General features: G+C 36.3%; 2 protein-coding genes across 3 annotated transcripts in view; both read right to left on the reverse strand.

The window, feature by feature from the left end:
* STYX (serine/threonine/tyrosine interacting protein) overlaps positions 1-2,968 on the reverse strand; it is a 28,205-nt gene extending 25,237 nt beyond the window's left edge. Inside the window, exons 1-2 of one of the 2 annotated variants that reach the window (XM_019645488.1) lie at positions 2,781-2,968; positions 2,591-2,663 (exon numbers count right to left, since the gene is read on the reverse strand). In XM_019645488.1, coding sequence (XP_019501033.1) covers positions 2,591-2,647 — 57 coding nt within the window. In that variant the 5' untranslated portion in view covers positions 2,648-2,663; positions 2,781-2,968. Of the gene's footprint in view, positions 1-2,590 lie in introns of both variants that reach the window. The other variant, XM_019645495.1, reaches the window with a different exon arrangement.
* Positions 2,969-3,799: 831 nt separating this feature from the next.
* PSMC6 (proteasome 26S subunit, ATPase 6) lies at positions 3,800-21,255 on the reverse strand. The gene is made up of 14 exons (XM_019645475.1): positions 21,110-21,255; positions 20,049-20,128; positions 19,924-19,963; positions 19,625-19,677; positions 17,813-17,880; positions 17,453-17,567; positions 15,984-16,071; positions 14,288-14,349; positions 14,078-14,201; positions 13,667-13,728; positions 11,781-11,901; positions 11,555-11,635; positions 7,817-7,888; positions 3,800-5,363 (listed from the first exon to the last, which is right to left on the reverse strand). The coding sequence occupies exons 1-14, from the start codon at positions 21,234-21,236 to the stop codon at positions 5,245-5,247; spliced, it is 1,212 nt and encodes a 403-aa protein (XP_019501020.1). The 5' UTR covers positions 21,237-21,255; the 3' UTR covers positions 3,800-5,244.
* Between the last annotated feature and the right edge of the window lie 650 nt (positions 21,256-21,905).

Below are 21,905 nucleotides of genomic sequence, written 5' to 3' on the forward strand. Positions count from 1 at the left end.
AAAAAAAAAAAATAGTCTGCAATTTCCTGATCAACCCTAATGAGGTAATCTGTCTGATAAACCCCACTGCCTTCTCCTACAGGAAAGTGTCCTTGCCTGAAATGATCCACTCTTTCATTTTCTTAGTCCCACCCTCTTTCTGCCTATAAAATCCTTCCATTTTGTACAACTCATCAGAGTTGCTTTCTAGTTGCTAGATGGGACTCTGCCCTATTTATGAACCACTTAATTAAAGCCAATTAGGTTTTTAAATTTGAATTTGGAAGTAACATTCTTATAGAGATGATAGGATCATCAAGCTAACATAGCTGGAACAAACACATCAATCATTAAGAGCATCCATTACTTTACTATTTGAATTCCACTTTTACAAAAACAAGATTTGGATTGTAATTTAGCTTTCCATTAGAGCTTTCTATGTGGAAGAGGCTGTGCTGCCCTCATCCTAACTATGTTTAAGACCATTTGACACTTCACATATCTTATTGGAAATTAGAAAATTAACATTGTTTTATTAGTTTATCATGACTAACTATATGCCCTATGTAACTGTTATTTTTATAGTTTTGTCTGCCTAAAAAGCACTCATCTTCTGTAGAAATGTTCCTATGATTTTGGTAGGAGAGCTGCCAATGATAAACTTCACTATCTTAGTTAGCTAAGGAAGCAGGTATATGACCTAGCCTGGGCCCTTCATTCTATTCACCCCTTCCTGGTTATAGTGACTGATCCAAAGGATGGGCACATGACCTAAGCTGGGCCAGTCCTCTAGACTTTAAACAATAAAGCTTGAAGAGAGGTGCTTTTTTCCTCAATGTGCAGGCTCCGTAAAAGTGTGAACCTGGAGCAGATGATGGCCAAACTCCATACCGGTGGAGAAGCCCAAGAAAAAGCAGAGACCCTGAGATAAAGCAGAGAAAAGCACTGATGAGAGACAGAGTCAGTTCTGATGCATTATAATACTATCTAGTCGAGTCCCTAAGCTGCAACCCTAGCTTTCTGGATTTAGTGACTTTTCTTTTTGCTTAAACTAGTATGAGTTTTGCAACAAAAACAGAAGAAACATCCAATGCTATGAAATAAGAAACAAATTGGCTTTCAGTAGATAATATTTTGTATCATTATCTACTAGGCTTTAAGCATTACTTCTGTCCCTCACAAGAAAGAAGTTATATTTTCCCAGTAATATTTTATAATTTTTGCAGGGGTAAGACATATTATACACACAATAAAAGAATAAATGTCAAGTCTGTAAACATTTTAAACTAGAACTTTTAAGATTAGAGCAGCGAAGAATTGAGTTGTATTAAAAAGAACAATGAATTAAAAATCATCAGAACAAAGTCCTCACTGTAGTTTGTGCTACTGTTGTAACCTTGGCACATTCCTTATTCTCAGTAAACTACAACTTCTCCACCTGAAAATTGGGAGTACTCTATGTTATTCCTAAGATTGCTCCCTGTGCTGAAATTACTGAATAATTTTGAGAATATAAAAGCATACTCACTATTCTATATTAAACAAAGAACAAAGTATAAATTCATTTAACTAACATTTAACTGTTTTTTTCCTATTTGAGTTTACTCTGAAAACATATGCAATTCTCATGGATCACTACCACAAGCAAAAAGACCCCCTCCAAACAAAAAAATGAGAACCCCAAATGAAGATATTCAGTAGAATGAATATTTGTTATAAATCGAATGGTCTCTTAAAAATAGAGCTTTCTTTTTCCAATTAATTTTTAAGATGTTTAAAACTAGAAATTTTAGATGTCTTTCTTTCTTGATCCTGCTAAAACATAACTGAGTATTCTTGTCCTAATACTAATTTAGACTTTAGAAAATTCTAATTTAATTGTCTGCAATACCCTAAAGTATTTTAAACTTGCAATAGAGAAAACTCCATAAAAACGTTATACAGGAAAGAAGGTGGGTTAAAAAGAACCCCAAATTAGAAATCAGGAGACCAAGTTATAAAGAACTTTCTTATTATTAACTTCCTTCCAAAAGGCAAGATTTCTGATTTATGTTTTCAGATTCAAATGAGCTAGCTTTGTGGCATTTTATTCTGCTGGTCATAGCTTTGCCTCAAAAAAAAACCAAAAAACGCCTCCCAAAACAAAACAACTACTTTGGGAAACTTCGAAAGCGCATTTGGAAGTTCAGGCCACGGGTCTATTCCACATGTGGGCCCATGTGTCCCACAGGTGAATCAATGACAGCAAAGATATCCCTCAAATTGAGATGAAAAATATTACCCTGGTATTGCTCTAACAATAAAAAGGGAGCCTTACTCCAAGTCCTCGACGCGGACCAAGCGGCGAAAAGACTGCTTTTTGCTGTCTCTTTAAATTAAGTAGACCAGACTCAGCCCCAGACGCCTCGGGAGGGGAAGAGGAACTCTGAATGAGGGTAAGAGCCCACAACCCCCAGAGCGGGAGGCCCCACCCCGAGGTCCCGGGACGCCCTCAAGAGGCAACGGGGGCTCTGTTAGAGCTGCAGGCTTGGACGGTTGGGGCCTGGGGTCGCTTCTCGGCCGAGAAGCCCCAAGGGGAGGCCTGTGCGTGGCAGTCACTGAGCAGACTCACCTCGGCGTCTTCTTTGCACTGTGGGAGCGAGGGGAACTCCAGCTTCACGTCCTCCATGATCCCGGCCGGCGGGCTGGTGGGTGGGGTGGGAGTAGGAGTTATTCGCCAGCCCGACCCTCGGGCTGGCAGTGGCTGTGAAAGGAAGGAGGGCCGGTAGACCCTCGGGCTGACGGACGGGCAGCGGGCTTACAATTAACACACGCAGACCAAAGGGTCCCAGCGACTCCGGCGGCGGCGGCGACAGCGAGGATGAGGAACGTTGGGCGGCTCATACCCGGCCGCCATGCTACTGCCGTCTCCCTCCCCTCCGAATCTCCAGCGCCCCTCAGGCCGCCCAGGCTCGGGCACAAGCACGAGCCCTACAACCGTCTCCCCTCCTACCCCCACGCTCACCGCGCCACTCCAGCCAATCCCACCCCACGCTCGCCTTTGGCCCGCCCCGCCCCGCGGCCGCCAGGTGTCAGCGCGCAGCCGCCCCGCCCCTTAGCGAGAGCGCAGACGCAGGGGGTGGGGCCTCGGAGGCGCCTCGGCCGGAGCTCACCGGCTGTGGAGGAGGTGGGGCTGCAGTAGGCGGGAGGGAACGACTGAAGGTCCTGGGAAAGGCAGTGGGACTATCCAAACCAGCTCTGCTCTTTCCAGATAGACGCAAATCTCCTTTGGCATAAGAATGGGCAAAACATCCTAAACCACGAGTAGTTGGTATCCAAAAAGAAGACCATAGTTTCCTCTCAGAATCCTGCGCAATCTGTGGCGAGGTTATAACCAAAGGAGAAATAAATGAAGCGTTCATCTTAAAATTGTTATGCTACACAGAAAATGAAGCACCCATCACTTTTAAGCAAATTGAAACGGTGGACTTGGGTATGACAACTAGAAAATCTCACGAAATGGCAAAGAGAAAAACTAAGAAATAGAAAAAATCGATCGCTCACTCAGTCAATTGTACACAATACTGAAGAAAGGTGTCTTCTTTAATTCGAAGTTTAGTATTTCAACATGTTAAACGACATGGCTTTCAGTATCTTTTAAAAATGAATCAGTACTATATTGTTAATAAAGTTTAGGTATATACATTCTCTGGGTCTAGGGAGATACTATTATCCTTTTTGTTTTTAAACAGATGAGAAAAATCAAGCTTAGAAGTGGAAGAACCCACACTTAAAAGTTTGTACATCAAACTGATTCTTGAAAAAATAACCACCACCAAAGTAAACAGGCAAGAAAGTCCTTTATTAATTAAAGTTATTTGCAAATTACAATAGGGAAGTAAAAAGAATCACATGGATATTTTACATAGATCCCCCCAACACACAAACATTCCATTTTTTATATTGTCACATTTATGAAATGCACTGCCAACATATATAGAAATGGAACTGTTCAATAACTTGAGTATTAGATGGCGAGCTTGAGTGAACCATTTTTTCTACCACTATGTAATCTGTTCTCTATCTTTTAAAGTTATAAAAAGAGCACACTATATACTCTGTAAGTTCTTAATTTGAAGAATGATTTTACAGTTACCCAGGTCATATATTTTTAGTGTTTATGAAACTGAAGTCAAGTTTCTTTTTAATAACACCTCTAATAAGATAATCTCAATTGATGCCCAATGATGATTTCCTATTATAGTTGTTAAAACTTTAATTGCCACATGATATGAGAAAGAATTGTGTACAGGTAGCAGAACTTTTGTTTTGAACATTTCTGACATCAACATCCCCTACATCAGACACTCTTAGTCTGGTATCCATAGGTACCTACAGAGTCCATGAGTGAGCTTGGGAAAGAATAAACCTCCTTAACTTTTAGTATATGCAAAATTATATATATATATATATGTACATATGGATTTTTCTGGGAAGAGGGTCCAGACCTGAACATTCTCAAAAGGGAACTATCATCTCACATAACTTAGGAAAAGCAAATCATATTTATAGCAAATATTACTTTCAATCATAATCTAAAAAAAGATTATGGATGCGCACGTACTATTTCAATTAATATTACACAGCCTAATCATAGTAGGTGAAGAGTAAATAAAGACTTTCTGGAAGGAGGAATATCTAGATGTAAACATAAACACACATATGTTAAATATAACATAGATGGTATATATGCTGTTATGAAACACTGTGGGTACTGTTTTAAAATAAAATTCAAAAGCCGACAATCTAAACACAACTTCATCTTGGTTATTAGTTTACTTACTAAAAACCTAAAGAACTATAGTCAATGTATTCTTACAAAAGACAAGAATATATGTAGAACTGAATCAAACAGATTTTATTCAACTTTTTTAGGATGAGGAAAACAAATGATATAAAATAAGTCATAAGAAATGCTCCTTTAAACTACTATCTCAAACCATTTCAATGTTTTACAAAATGCTCACACGGGAAATATGAAAAGCTACAACATACTTTTTTTTATATCTTCTGCTGCCATAAATGCAACATTAACAAATATACAAATTTCTTCTCTACCAATCTTAAAAGTAGAATTACTGAATTACTAATTTTATGATGTTATTCATACACATTTATTCATACTCTTTTAATGAGATCATTGCCAATACATACATTATTTTCCTTAACTTTGTTTTTATATTAAGCCAATATCTGTCATGCATCTATCAAAATCCTTACGGTAAATTACACAGGTTTGTAGTCCAATTTAGACTCTAGCTTCTTAGAATCAGCCACTTTTCTGACTGCTTTCATGAAGTCTTCCTGTACTACAAAATCATGATCAGCACGAATTGCAAACATACCTGTGGAGAACAAAACATGACTGCTACATATAATATGTGAATTATTTGTTTATTATAAGAAAACTAAATAATGTAGAGTAAGTGTGAAGGAGCCCAGATTTACTACTTCTGAACCAGTAATTCTGATTTGTTAAAAATCACTATCATTGTTCAATAAATTCCCATAGCTATTGTGAGCATTATTTTCCAAATGATAAGCTAGAAAACTCAATGAGACAATTATCTGAATATTTGAAGTCCAGCTCATACAGTCCCTGTATCCAATGGCATTTTGAAAAACCAAACCAAACCACACCCAACTATCAACAAAATACACACATTTAAGCAGTAGTTTCTTAATTCTACTGGAAGCAATTCCCTTGGAAGGAAGAAGCACATGTATGGTTTGAGAAAACACAAAACACTTCGTTATTTTGATAGCTGTTACTTGTTAATAATCAAAAGCTTAGAGTAGATTTTAAAAAGCCAAGAGTGGGCTTTAGCAAAACTCAGTGCCATTACTCACATATTAAAATTGTCCTATTTATGTACAAATTGATATTTTTATGACTTTCATAATTCAAGTATCACAATTCAATTTTTTCTTTCAAGTTTTTGACAAGTTACTTGTCAAATACTAATTGACAAAGGGATAAGAGTTTTTGGTTTGTGTTTTTTCTTTACAACATTATGTAGTTTTATCATGGATATAGGTCCCAGGTTTTGAGAAGATCCTATATTTCATGATAAGCTAACGCTGTAAGTTATCACTATCAACTAATTAAATGAATCCTGCAAATATTTTCATTGAGGATCTGCTTATACTGAATTTTCACTTATGTAAAATGAGTGGGTTTGAGTAGAAGAGTTCAAAGGTTACTTCCTATCTTCCCTTTCAAGATTTCTAATTAATAAAGAGTCTTGAAAATAGCCACTCTATGTTGTCCTCAGAAATCAGGTGAATGGAAATGAGTTTTTAAATACTGAAGCTTTAAAATTTGTTTAGAATGCTACAACTAAATTAGTTAAGTTATTTTTCCAAACCTTGTGCATATGACTGTTCCCAAATCATTGTTTAGTGAATGAGTGAATCTGATATACATTCTAATCCAAAAATAATGAAAATCTCTGGATTTGAATGGAAAAAGACAACTATAACTGAATCTAGTGTATTTTAACTTACAGAAAGATGTTAACAAAAAAAGCTTGAAGTCTAATAAAAAGAAAACCAAAGAATTTCAGTATGTCTCTAGATGTGAATGCCCCACCCAGTTAAAAAGCTAAAATTTTAATCCACACAGAAGTTATAGCTCTTCATTGGAAATAGCTAAAAATAAATTATTTTAAATATGTGAAAAATAAGGAGACTCATAATTTGATGTTATCAGCTTTTAAGATTATGACACTGTTTTGTTTAAGGATTCCAGTTTCACTAAAGCAATCTTTTGATAATAATTTGGTCCAGTGTAGATTTTGGAAGAGAATGTCATAAATTACTCTGAGTAGTTCAAGCCACATGACAGTGTAACCCTTAATATTTTTCTTCGTTAGTAAGTCTTTGTGAGCATGATTTACTCTGATTTGTACTGAGTTTCTAGACCTGCAGATCTTTTGATTCAGATGCTGAGTCACAGTGTGCCCCCAAAGATACTCCTAAGGAAAAGCCATGCCTGAGGAGCCTCTTTAAATATTGTCTGTTGAATTTATAAGAAATGTTAATATAAGGCCAAAGATGATATGGAAAAAGAGAGGAAATCACCTATCATAACACCGTAGAAATTAGTTTTTTCAATTTTAAGATTCTGTGTAAAGGACAACGACTAAATGACTCTATGTAGGGTTTTAAAGCCACTTGGCACTAGAAATAAAAATAGAATCACACAACCCACAGAGAAAATTATATTAAAAAACTATTACATTTTACACAAGTTGCATGATCACAAATTCATAAATCAATCTTTGAAAGCTTACTGCTGACAGATTAGTAGCAGAAAACATGTCATCTACTTTGCAGCAGATTCCTCTGGTGTTGACCCAATCTCCTTTCAGCCATGGGTATGGCACAGTTCTGTACAGTCCCAGTCTAACTTCAGGGGGCCAGTATCCTATTACATGTGTGTCTTTGCACATTCTGCTCTAAGGAATCCAGAGTGCAAAGGAGTTAACATACCCAAGGGCATATCTCATTTAAGGGGAGATGAGAGCTGATAAATGAATGCCAGTCTCCCATGTTCCAGCCGGGTCATTCTAGAAGGCATTCTGTATGTTTCTCTGAGGGTCTCATCAGAAATCAAATCCCCCTTATCATAGCTTTCCCTTTTTCCATCTCACATGTCCCATCTTGGAATCATTCCCAAAAAAACAATCACCCAAATCCTTGCAAAGCCCAGACTCTGCTTTTGGACAAACAACATATTTTTAGCAAATTAAACAAATCAAAATCAATAGCAAAAACTGTACTGAAAAAACCATACCTGCTTCAGTACAAACATTTCTCAGGTCTGCTCCATTAAAGCCATCTGAAAGCTTCACAATTGCTTCATAATCTGTTTAGGAAAAAAAACTGGAAGTTAGGGGGAAAAAAGACCTTTTCTTGATTTATGCCCAAATAGAAAATTTAAACTGAAGAGCTTGCTTTGAATTTGATCAACTAGGCATCATCTCTGTTATCATTCCACAATATTAACAACCAGAAACTATACTTCTGTTCAGAAAACCAGCACCAAGCAGAAATATACTTTTGAAACTTTACAACCAAGAAATATCCTCAATATCTGAAAGCACTTTTTTTCTATATACAGAGATTTTATTCAATTTTTAAAGAAAATGAGGACTTTAGACACAGCTTTGACCCTATAACAAAGCAAATCTGTCCAGCTTTAAACCAAATTCCAAGAGTAGCCACCTTCTATTTTTCAGCAGCTGCCAAGAGCACCCTTATTGAGCTTGAAAGCATCTTAATCTGTTTCTCCACAGTGAAACAGTTATGCACATGAAACTTCAGATATCTGTCAAGCTATAACTCATTAAACTGTGACCAAATCTTTAAATTGAATAAGTCTAGGCATTCAAAACCAACTGCAATTACAATGGAATTTAATCACATAAGCCAAATATAAAATATACCAAATACAGTTATCAGACTAATTTTATCATATGGAATTTTCATATGCTAGAGCAAGCATTGGGTAGCTTTTATGGTTTTTGTATAAGCTCCAAGTGGTGAGGTATCAGATCTATGATAATAGTGATTATCAAGTGACCTTTCTATCCATGTGACAGACAAAACGAAGAACTGTTGGCTTGGGGTAGCAGTTATGGACTTGATATAGAACAAGAGAGAAATGAGAGGCAGTGTAGGCTACTACAATGTGAGTAACTGATGCGACACCCTCTGTCAGGCAATCTAGATTATGTCAATCTCCATTAGAAACCACAAGGTATTTGTTAGTCTTCATTCTGGTTCGAATTAATCGTAAACTTCCTGAGAGTAGGGATTCCCAAGGTTAACATAGTATCTGGCACCTAGCAAGAGCTCAGTATTGGAAGAAACCTATAAAGTGACCTTTTTATTTCAACTTAATCTTTCTAGCTCAAAACTCTTATATGAGCAATAAGAAAATTAGTGGGAGGCAATAACCAAATATTTGTAATTATTTTGGACCATTAACTTCTACAAGTTTTTAGAGCTGCTCAGTAATCAAACTAGATTCCCTTAGTCCAGGGGTCAGCAAACTTCCTGTAATGGGCCAGACAGTAAATATTTTAGGCTTTGCAGACCATATGGTCTCTGTCAAAACTACTCCTTTCTGCTGTTGTAGTGGGAAAGCAGTCACAGACAAAATGTAAATATATATGGGAGTGGTTTTATTATAATAAATTTTATTTACAAAAACAGAAGGCAGATAGAATTTGGTTTGTGGGCCTCTACCTAGCTAGATAGATAATTTTTATAACTTCTCTGTCCTCAAATCTCTTAACAATCTTTTCCCATCTTCACTCTGAACTTGCTTCCTATTTCACTTAGAAAATAAAAGCATTCAGAAGAAATATTCTACAAGTTCCTGCCATACTTGAGAATCTGTCTTCATCAGCATCCATATATTCTGCCTTCCCTCCTATTCTCGTAAGTGAAGTCTATGCTCATAGACAGGGCCAACCCGTTTTCAAGGAAAGTGCACTATCAATTTCTCACTCTCCAAGATCATTCCCATTAGCATAAAAAGTATTGTAAGTTCTTCTATCTTAAAGAAAACTCCCCCAAATTCTCATTTCCATTTCAGCTACAGCTTCATTTCTTCTCTTCTCCCCTTTGCTACAGAACTTTTGAAAGAAATGTCTGTCCTCCCAATCTTTCTGAAACACATTTGAAGTAGACTTTCATTCCCACCATTCCAAAGAAATTGCTTTTGATAAGGTCACCAATGGCCTCCACAAAGTAAAACCATTCTCACAACTCTTATTTGACCCACTGCCAGCATTTGACAGGGCATTAATTCCTCCTTATAACAATGTCTTCACTTGTATTCCAGGACACTACCAATTACCAGCTCCTGGCTCTACTCCTACCTGTGACTATACCTTCTCTGCCTCCTTTGATGGTTCTTCATCTCAACTTCTTAATGCCAGAATTATCTCAGCTCAGTTTTTGAGACTTTCCTCTATCCATATTCACCTCCTCAGAAATCTCATCTAATCTTAAGACTTTAAAAAACATTTTTATGCTGTTATCCACATGTATATCTCTAGACCACCCCAATGAACTATTATTGATGCATATACAACTACTAATCAACATCTTTATTTGGATATTTAATTGGCATCTCAAATGTAATATACCGTTTAAAGCCCATCTTTCCAGATTTCCTCTATTTTTATTGATGGTAACTCCATCTTTACAGGCGTGTGAATCAAAAACGTTAAGTCTTCCCTGATTCTTCTCTTTAGCTCACTTCTCACATCCAATTCATTACCAAGTTCCGCCACCTCTATTTTCAAAATATATCCAGAATCTCATTATCTTAAAACAGTTACAATCTTGGACCAAGCCACCATCATCTTTGCCTGGATCACTGAAATAACCTCCTAACTGATCCTCTTGCTTGTTGTTCCTCTTCATGCAGCCAGAATAATGTTTTTTATAACATAAGTGAATTTCAAAATATTTACGTTTACAATGATATAATGTTGAGATTTGCTTTCTAAAAATTCAGATGAAACATAATTGGCCAAGGGTTAATAATTATTGAGGCTGGGGGATGAGTACCTAGGGTTAGAAGTTCATTACATTCTTACCTCTACTTTTATGTATTTCTAGTTTTCTATAATAAAAAGTTAAAAATAACAAAAAGAATATCATTCCTTTGCTTACAATCGTCCAATAGCATCCATATCATTAAAAATAAAAGCTGGTTTGTACATGGTGGCCTCAGTAAGGCTCTACACTCTCTGGTCCCCATTACGTCTATGATTTCACTTGCTGTCACTGTCCCATTTACTCTGCCACAGACACTTTGGCCTCTTTGCTGCTCCTAAAATGTTCCAGGCATGCACCTGCTTCAAAGTGCTTACTTGCTGCTCCCTCTGCACGATTTCCCCCAGATATCCGTATCTAGTTTCTTCATCTTTTCAGGTCATTGTTTAAAAATCACCTTCTTGATAAGGCCTTCCCTGTGCTTCCCTCTACCCCCCTCCATTTATATATTCATTCATTCATACCTACTCCTGGCATTACTTAGTCCCTTTTCTTGCTTTATTTTACTCCACAGCACTTATCACCATGTAATATTCTATATATTTTACTCACTTTATCTGTCTTTCCTGACAAGAATGTAAGTTCTATAAAGGCAGGAATTCATCATTTGTTCATTGCTATCTCCCAACACTTAGAACAATTCCTAGCATACAGCTGATACTCAATAAATATCAACCGAGGGCTGGCCGAGTAGCTCAGTTGGTTAAGAGCTCGCTCAAGAGTGCAAGCTCTGAGCAACTAGTGGTTCGATTCCCGACCCGAGCTGAGCTGACGCTGAGATGCCAACAGGTGGCAGGATGGCTCAGCTAAAAAAAATTAAATAAATAAATAAATATCAACCGAATTTAAGACCACCAAGTTTGCTGAATTTAAAACCAGATTCGATAGACTATCAATAATATCCAACAGCATTTTACTTAATTTACCGAACGCAAATATATATAAAATATTTCCTTACCTATTTCACCATGCTTTGTAATGGGACCTGCATGGATTTTCAATATATCTAATCTTGCTTGTTCGTTTGGTAAATCAATATCTGAAAACAAAAAATTATAAAAAATTTTGCAGTTTTTTTGTTTGTTTTCTTAAATAAAGTAGGGGGTGAGATGAGGACGAGGTATGGAAAGAGAAAAGAACATAGACAAAGGGAAATGGACAGCAGGTAAAGAATCTTAACTCACGTATTTTTCTATCTAATCTTCCAGGACGAAGCAAAGCAGGATCCAATGTATCTGGTCGGTTTGTAGCCATGATCATTTTAACTCTGTGTAGAGTATCAAATCCATCCATTTGATTCAGTAACTAAGAATATATTTGTAAATAAAAATCACAGCTTTTACAAAACAGCCCAACCATAGTACATATACATAGTACACCAACCAATACATAGTACACTCTTTATACGCCTAATATCATGCAATGTATTGCCTACAGATAGCTAGCTATGTAATCATCAAAATGATCACTTTGGGCCAGCCGAGTGGTGCGGTGATTAAGAGCTGGCTTGGGACGCCAGAGAGCCCCGGTTCGGATCCCACATATGAGGGCCAGTGACACTGCCCTCTACAGCTAAGATGCTGAACAACAGCTCAACCTGGAGCTGGGTTGCCATGAGTTGCGGCGTCAGCGTAGGCTGCAGCCCCTGCTGCAGTGGGTTGCCATGGGCTACCGTGTGTAGCCAGCAGCCAGTGTGAGCGGCCAGCAGCCGCAGTGAGCGGCCGTCCTGAAGCCGGCGACTGATCTGCCTCGCCAGGGAAGAGCGCAATGATGGTCCCAACTTGGGCCAGTGAAGCAATGTCCTCCACACTAGACTGAAGAACAAAAGGACAGCAACTTGTCTGTTCCCCTTCCCCCAATCCCCAACGCTGTTCCCATCCCCCAATTCCCCAATAAAAATCTTTAAAAAGAAAAAAAAGAATTATGAAACTAAACTATGTGGATCTGATTTCCAATGTTCAAGTGTTTTTCATATCATTACTTATAAAAATATAAACTAATCATAAAATCTAATGTATAAAGTGCTTATGGTATGGCCAGCATAAAATTTACATTAGGATAACCAGACATAATGATTTTTCTATAAATTTGATAGTAAATCCATTAAATATCTTTTCAAATAATTCTACTAAACATAGAAATGAGACACTAAACATGTGCTTTGATTCCTCAAGTTTTCAGAATAAATGTTGAAAAACTGAATTCAACAAACTCTTTAAAATATAGGCAGCATGAAAGTCTATTTTGTTCCCAAAATATCTGTTAGCTGACAACGTATCAGCAGTTACATGAATAAAACTAGTATCTGCATTGTTTTAAAATACCTCAGTTTAAGGTCTGACAGACTCTACAAGTAATTTTAAAATGCGGTATATCTTCTGAGCAAATCAGTATGATTATGAAAAGTAATTTTCAAATATCCATTCTTAGACAGTACTGGACACTACATTACCTATGCTACCCTAGCTTCTATTTGTAGAAATGGGAAAATGTATTTGGGATCTTGCCATCACTTCCACAGAATTTGGAGCGGAGAAAGGCTTTATGTACATTCTAATATCCCATCATCCACCTTTTTCCATTATAAAACTATTTTAGTTTCCTCTTAGTCTCAGCAATAAAGCTAGAGGGGAAAGTGTTAGTGATTTTTAGAGCAGTCTCATACATAACTATAACTCATTTATTGCCACCAGTTTTAATATGTCCATTACTCACAAAATGTCTTAAAAAAACTAGCACAAGATCACATTCGCCATATAAGTTATATAATACACAATTTAAATATCTGAATGGCTGGTCTGTTCAAAAGACATAGAAACGTAAAGCTGTACATCAAATGGGAATTTTGTATTGTAGATACCCCTATTACTTTCTATAGTCATTGTCTTACTCAAGATTGTGGTGGAGAAATGTGTTCATTCCTGTCAATATTTTCAAATTTCATACTTAAGTGTTCTTCATTTATTCTTCATTTAAACCATTGTACATATTTGGCTTTCAAATATTCAATGCTCACTTCTTTATTCAATAAATGCTGATTTCTTTATAAATCCTCTTTATCAAATCTTACCTCCATTAAAGTTCTCTGAATCTCTCTGTCAGCTGAAGTACCCTCAGAAAACCGACGACCACCTAAAATAATGATATGGTAACTCATATGCATTACTTTTCCCCTCTATAACTATCATTTAAGAAAACAGAATATGACAGTTTCTGGAGTTCAAAACATTAAGATGAAAATTAAATAGTAAGAATGATACCTGACAAAGCTAATGATTTTCGTTTAACATTTATTATTTTGTCAATGTCAAAAGTTATGTATTAAAATTGGTTAAACTTCCTCAAAAATTTTTAATAACTAATATCCAGTTCATTTTGCTACTTTATACAAGTTGCAATTGGAGGAGATAAGAAAAAAGTTCTTTTAAAATTTCCTAATGCTTTCAAGAAAAACTTAAATTTTAGAAGTTGTTACTCTTACCAATAGCATCTATTTCATCCATAAAAATGATGCACGGTTGATGGTCTCTGGCATAATTAAACATTTCTCTGATCAAACGAGCACTTTCACCAATATACTTGTCTACAATAGAACTAGATACAACCTGATTAAAGGAAAAACATTAAGGTAAACATAAATAATTCAAATAAAATTTAATTTCAACAGTTACACAAAGACTCTTCCCTTTACCTTTAAGAAATTGCAGTCCAGCTGGCTAGCAACAGCTCGTGCCAAGAGTGTTTTTCCTGTACCTAAGAATGACAAAAGAAGTCCTAGTTAGATGGAAAGTAAAACAAACTTTCAAAAGCCTTTTAAGGATGTAATCCTTTGGATAGTAAATTCTGCAAAATGGAAGCTAAATCCTAAACAGAATTTCCAGTGAAAATTCCAAAGCACTTCTTTCAATATTAAAATTTTAAATTTTATTCAAAATATCCCTTGTAATTTTATTTAAAGCACAATAAAATAACCTTAGAAACATATCAAACCCTATTTACTAACAGACTACAATGGAAACTTGTTACGTTAAAATCCATTGGTCTGTCATGCACACTAAATGGATCTTTTACCCATGCAAGATATTGTAGTATCAAGTATTAGATATTTGGAAACTACTGATTGTGTTATGGAAATCTGAAATGTTGGCATTTTTCATTATACATTAAAAAATTACATTTGTTAATATCACCACCAATTTCATCCTTTTAAGTATTAACATATTAGAAAGCTGTCGAGCTCATAGTGCCAGATTTAAGTTTTCAAAAACTAAATTTTTGCTTGAATGCTCAAATTTTATCACTGGCTACAGATACTGCCAGTTTTTTCTTTACTATTACAGGCTAACTTCATTCATTTTTGAAAAATGTGTACCAGATAACCAATAATCAGTCTGAATAACCAAGAGCCAGTCTGATAACCATAGATTATCTCTAAATGATCCTTTCAAGTAAAGATGGTATTCTGTGAAAAGCAGCTAATTCAGCTGGCATCTCTAATAATTGAACAAGAGTTAACTATCCTAATCAATATGCAACAGAAGTACTTTATATGTATTTTCTATTTCATCATATGGAATAAAGATGTTCTTCAAGGATCAAGATTTAACAAAATTAATACCTTTTACTGCTTCACCAAGGACATTTTGAAGTAAAACTGGCATTTTTTTTCAAAACTGCAAGTGTGAGTGGTCAAGAACACAATGACTACTGGTGCCATTTCATGTCAGTGACTTAACTGATTCACGCTATGGCATGAGCAGTTTTACCCACATTGCTTTTGCACCATCAGCACAGACGCCGACACACTGAAAAAGGCACCTAACATCTTAGTATTATGAAAGTAAGCTTTGACCTTGCAGGCTCCCTGACAGTGTCTCAGGGACACCCCAAGGTCTGTGAAACACACAGGACCCTTATACTAGAATCACATGGCATGTTAAGATATATAGTACATGCTCGAACAACATGCGTTTGAACTGCATGGGTCCACTAATACACAGATTTTTTTCAATAAATACTATTTTTAATCCACAGTTGGGAGTTTGCACACGTGGAGGGCCAACTATATGCACTGATCTATGCCATTTTATGACTTAAGCATCCACATATTGTGGTATCTGTGGGGGTCCTGGAACCAATCCCTGAGGATACCAGTTTTGGGGGAGTCAAACATTATATGTGGATTTTCGACTTGTTCAAGGGTCAACTGTATATCCTATGAAGCACAAGAGGAATAAGCATGCTGAGAGAATATCCCTTCCTTACTCTGAATAGAGTGGAGGTTAGAACTGCCCACGTTAAATTTCCATCTTATTTTTTTATTCATTCATTCATTCATTCATTCATTCATTCATTCATTCGTGGGGCAGACATAATTCAAAACCAACCTGGTGGTCCATATAGCAAACAGCCTTTTGGAGGTATTATTCCTACACGCTGGAATAATTCTGGGTTTGTAAGGGGTAATTCTATCACCTAGAAAAGAAGATGCATGGTTTTTAAACAGTTAGTAAAGATTTTGATGTATTTTCAAATATTTTAAGTAAAATATCAACATAGGTATACACATTGTAATTCATAATAGATATAGAATTCCATGTTATGTAAAACTATTTATAGTAGAGAATTTTCTTCAAGTAGATTTAAAGTATCTCTTATAGCTATAAATTTTTAAATAACATTTTTAGATTAATTAATTTAAAAGTGTGTGGTTATTTTAACAAACCACACTCTTGACTAGGGTGATCGTTACATAAGCATATAACGTGACAAAACACATTTGAATTATACCCTTTAAATCTGTGCATTTTACTGAATGTAAATTATGCCTCGATGTAAAAATTATACTACAAAAAAATCAGTGCAGCAAAAAAAATAAATCAAAAGATCTATACTACTTTGCGTTTGGGACTACAACACAAAATATTAAATGGGGAAATTTTGGAATGTTGTAATTGCCACTAAGAGAAAAGGTATATAAAATTTTCATGTGTTGGCATTTTGTCATAGCAGCCTTAAAAGAACCACATATTTTGCTCTCAATATCCTACTAAAACTGATTCAAGGGAAAAAAGCTGGAGAATAGAAAAACTGAGAGTATGACTGTCCAACTTGAAGTCTTTATAGTACCAGGAATCTGTATTTTTAATAATACCAGAAAATGGAATATACTAAACTCTGAAAACTACTGGCTTACGGCTTAAATCAGAGGATGTAAACCATTCTGACTATCCTCATTCATTCCTAAATATTTCCATCCTAAATTAGGATAAAATCAATGGGACAATAAATTTGATTTAAGGAGAATGGTTATGAAGTCATCTGTGCTGTGAAGCAAGTCAATCCTGATTAGATTCTTCACCTAAGAGCATAAAAGGTTTAAGCCACCCTAAAGCCAATATTTTTCTTAAATGGCAGGAAACAGCTTCATCAAAATAAAATATTTATGGTGCAGGTAACTTACCCTACTATAAAGGTGGGGAGTTAACACTAATAAAGATATGAGAAAAACTATATTACACACACAGTATCCAAAAGTGCTCTGATCCATGTAACCTATGATAATTAATATCACAGATGGCACGGGCATTGGATTACATCAATTATTCTTAGTTTTTATTTCCTTGTCAAAAAGAGGATTTTTTTTAACACCAAATTACCTCCAAATTAACAAACACCTATAATTTTCACAGCTAGAAATTCAGTGCTATTCTTATCTCAGCAAGAATATTAAATGTATAATTTTCAGTAACCACTATTTGGACAAAGTAATTTTTCATCCTTTTTCTCCCATCAGGAATCTTAAAACCAATACTATTTATTATTAAGTTCAGAAAACAAAGCATCAACTACCAACCTCTCTTAATTCCCGAATCTGTTCTGACAGCCCTCCAATCTCAGAATAAGAAACATTCCCGGGGTCTTCATGAGACATGTTGTAAACCAGTGGATCTACCTCTCTTGGCAAATATCTGTAATGAGAAGGTATATGTATTTTTCTTTAAAAAGATGTACTTTTCTCTCAGCCTACAGACAGTGTAAAATGACTTGCTTATGTAAGCACCTACAGGTGATTTTATAAAAACATGTTTAAATTATTAGGTATTAGTAAAAGGGGAAAAGTGGCAAAATATTCAGTGATAAAATACCCATATATTTTGGATAAAATCTTCCCTCTGTGAAAATAAAGGTAAACTAAACAGAATAAGAGACCTACCTCATGATAGTAAGTGTAGTCATATCCAAAGCAACTCTTGTTCCTGGTTTCAGCTTACTTTTGTCAAGCTAATTTTGTAAAACAAAAAAAGTTAAACAAACACTTAAAAAGGGGAATAACACTCTAACAAGAGTATTATTTAGAAGCCAAATAATCATTGTTACCCTTCAGAGAGGACACTAGTATTAGATTATAAACACCATGCCAATAAAAGGGTATAAAAGTTGTAATTCAAAGTTATTTCCACCTGCCCCCTAAAAGAATGCCCTTTTGTGCAATCTCAGCATGAAATGTGAAATCGATCACTTATACACAAAGTTCTGAGGTGGTAATGGCCTTGTTTATGAAGAAGGAATGGACTTTGGTATTTTATTTTTAAAGGCTCACTTTTTAATATAGTTTTGCTCATTATTTTGATTCAGACACTATATATAATACAGTGACTTCTGCAATTAGTACCTAAGCATTTATACAGAAATCTGTTAAGTGAACATTTTGGGAGAAGAAAAAGGAAGCATTCTAAAGTTGTGCCCATTAGATTTACTTTCAAAACTATAGTTTTTGGGAAAAATGTGTTACTTGATCATAGGAGATAAGGGGGGAAATGCATGCTAAAAACAAAACAAAAAAACAACAGCCATCATTGTTGCCTTTATGATATGCCAGACACTCACTATGCTGAATACATTACATTACACCTTAGGTTGAATCATACTATACAAATTATTGACATATTGAGGCAGAGTAACTTACTAGAATTGGGTAAAATCTATCCAAGAGAATCACATCACACTCAGGATGTTACTTTTCAAAAATAAAGTTACCTGTTGCCATAGTTTAAAAAATTGCTTGCCAATACAGTTTCAGAATCACGCAAATTGCTAACTACTTTTCATAGGATTTTGCAGAGAGTTCTAAGTTTAGGAGTTAGTGCCAATTAAAATGAAGTGGAGACAGGCAAAATACTAGGTTTAACATAATGGATTAAGCTAAAAAAAATTGACAGTAAGTGAAGTATTAGAAAAAGAGCTAAACAAAAATCAATGTGAAGCTATTTCAACATTTACATCTGTATGAAATATATACTCTGGTTTTTCTAATGTTTTCCAATACTCTCCTGCCCTCTTACAACCATGAATTATCTTAGAAATGCCAACTTTTGGCATCCAGAGGGCCCACTGATACAACATTGTATCAGTGTTTTAAAACCTGAATATGATACAACAAATACTTAGAGAAAGCTCTTCCCAATGAATTTATAACTATGTTCCAAAGACACTGTCTAAAGAATAGGGCAGAACATAAATTGGCTTCAGAGGCTACTAAATGATTCAAAGACATATTTTTGGTATTTTTTATGACTGCAAAATGAAATGTGGAGTTATTTCAATTTGCTTATTCTAATCTAAATGAACTTATAAAAAATAAACTTAGGTTATAGTAAAGTCTGTAAGTAACATTTCAGAATGTTTAAATATAAAACATAAGTAATTGATAGGGTCGAATCCTTTTAAGTCCCATTCAAAAAAGATATTAAAATAAAGTGATCTGAGAAATTTTCTAGTTCTAAAAGTCTTTGATTTCTAAGTGTATAGAGCTGACTGAGGCAACTTGATACAGTAGAAAGTAAAGAATATCAGGAGCCAAAGCTCATAGTTTGAGTTTAGGCTTTGCTAATAATTAGTGATATCTGAACAAATCACCTTTGGGAGTTATGGGCATAATGCCTAACCTGCTTACCTCAAGAATTAAATAACTTATATGAAAGTGCTTTTGTCAATTATAAAGCACTATACAGATGTAAAGTGTTACCTGTCGACGACAACCCACAACATATCTTGGTCCATTTGTAGCTTTAACAATGACTAGAGGAAGAAAATGAAAGAAAAAATTGAAAAACATCAAGTAGAAAATAAATATACCCACATCGATAGCAGGTTGAGTTTTATTTCTGTCCCCCAAGGAGACAATAGTTGAAAGAAAAATTAAGTCTGTGCAAGAATAGCATCCACCTTCACTATTGACATTAGAATAAAAAGCATTTCAAAAGTTGGTCATGGGGGGAGGGGGTCTGGTTTTTTCCTTATTAATTAACAATCCAATCCACTTACATTTTTCTTCAGTTAATTGCTTAAGTACTTCACCCACAATCTAAGAAAGAAAAAAAAAGCATGACTTTTTGCCAACAGCTAAAAACCAAAGCAATTACCATCACACCCCAAACTCCATTACCTACCTGCCCAACACTTTGTAGGGCCTTCAGATCATTTTCAGACTTTTCATACTGCTTGGTAAGTTCTTTTAATTGTTCCCTTACTGAAATAATATAATTTGAACATTTTAAATTAATAATCTCAGTGAGTTTAAGTTACTAAGACTCAGTTTACTTACGTTTACTTAAGTCTATTTCACTTCACATACATTTCATAGCCACTATATCAAACCACAAAAGAAATAATGCTGTTTGTAGGTGACACGTTTAAAAACAAAATATTACAAAGCATCACCTTTTCATTTTCTTAATCAGCAATACTTAGTTGTGTAAGCACATTTTAGATTATATATTTAACAGATATTGACACTCCTGACACTTCTGAATTTGCGACTACAAATCGAAATGATAAAAGTTGGACACTTCCTCACCTTTTCACCTATCTATATGGTTTATTACTCTCCGGCTTTCTGCCGTAAATAAGGTCAACTGGTGCAGTGCTCCGCAGAATTATATGGTTATGGTCTTCCTTCGTTTAATTAAACCACTCAGGCTTTTCAGTGAAGGTGCACTATGAAAAAATATATGTGCCCTTTTGGCTCAGGAGGTGAAGGGAAACTTGTGCGTCTGACAGACGACAACTCAAAACATGAGAAAAGACGAAGAGGGTTTATTATGACCCATGGACTCCTTCTTACCCTCCGCATCCTGCTTTCCACTCCATTAACAAGCCAGCTCCCCGGGTCTCATCTCTTCCCTTCTCCGGGACTCCGCAAATACTGTCCTCCTTGCACCCCAACCTGGGAAACATCCCTGGCCCATTTGTTCCCCACATCTCCTCCAGTCCTCTTTCATTTCCGTCTCTGAACTGGGAATATTCTGTCATCTGGACCAGACTGGGCCATTTCCACGCCCGAAGGGACTCTGCTTCCCAATCTCAGGGCGGCATGACAAAGCGCCTTGTCCTCCGACCCAGGCCTTCCCATCGCAGGGTTCGGTTGCCGGGCTAGGCCAAAGGCCTCCGCTTTGTCAGAGACAGAAGCGGGTCCAGGCACGAGATTATGTGGCAAGAAAGGTGCACTCACACTCCTTGAGACGGCCGTCGATCTCCTTGTGCTCCAGCAGCTTCTTGCGGTAGTCCTGAAGCGCCTTATCTCTAGGGTCCGCCATGATGAGAAGCCGTCGCTCATAGGGGATGCCGGGAATGGCCATGGCCGCCGGGGCGGGGGAAGGGGAGGGGCGAGGGAGGAGAGCCTCCCTGGAAAGGCGGGTAGGCTGACGACCCCGCCCTTTCCGGTTGGCCCCGCCTCTCTATCCACCGCTCCTACTTCTGCGTCTTTCACCTAGAACGCCGGCGCGCATGAAAGGCCTCCGGCCACACTGCCCCCTGCAGGTTGGACTGGGTAAAGCAGGGTGCTATTATCGTTGTCATCCCCTGAGAGGCCTCGCTTGGTATTCTTAAATCACTGCTGTCCTGGAACCACAAAAGACTGTAATAAATTGAGGTGAGAGTGAAGTACAGAATGTGCAATCTTTATATACAGCTTCGATGGCCTGTCAGTATAACACAGTACTTTTCAAGATCTCCCGGTACAGAAGGAGTAGGCTATTTCATGCATTTATTCTTTGTATTAGGGATATAATCTAGTGGGGAGATAAAAAAAATAATTTCGGAGTAATAAATACTATATACTATAATGGAAATAGAACATGGTGATGTTGTAGAGTAAGGTGAGAAGAACAAATTTAGACCACATACTGAGATAAGGAGTCAGCTGTGCAATAAATGAGAAATTTCCAAACACAGGAAACAGCAAATGCAAAGATATTGAGGCGAAAAACAGCTTGGCTCATTTCCAGGAACAGAAAGGCGTACAATGA

Source organism: Hipposideros armiger, unplaced genomic scaffold, assembly GCF_001890085.2.
Source record: "Hipposideros armiger isolate ML-2016 unplaced genomic scaffold, ASM189008v1 scaffold_5, whole genome shotgun sequence".
Classification (NCBI taxonomy): Eukaryota; Metazoa; Chordata; class Mammalia; order Chiroptera; family Hipposideridae; genus Hipposideros; species Hipposideros armiger.

Bases quoted from the DNA above. Each gene is read 5' to 3' on its own strand.
- PSMC6 (XM_019645475.1), bottom strand. From the start codon at position 21,236: ATGGCCATTCCCGGCATCCCCTATGAGCGACGGCTTCTCATCATGGCG. The intron at 19,678-19,923 runs GTAAGTGGATTG...TTCTTCCTCTAG, and splicing joins GCAATTAACTGAAGAAAAAT to TCATTGTTAAAGCTACAAAT. The intron at 11,902-13,666 runs GTAAGATTTGAT...ATATATTCTTAG, and splicing joins TTCAGAGAACTTTAATGGAG to TTACTGAATCAAATGGATGG.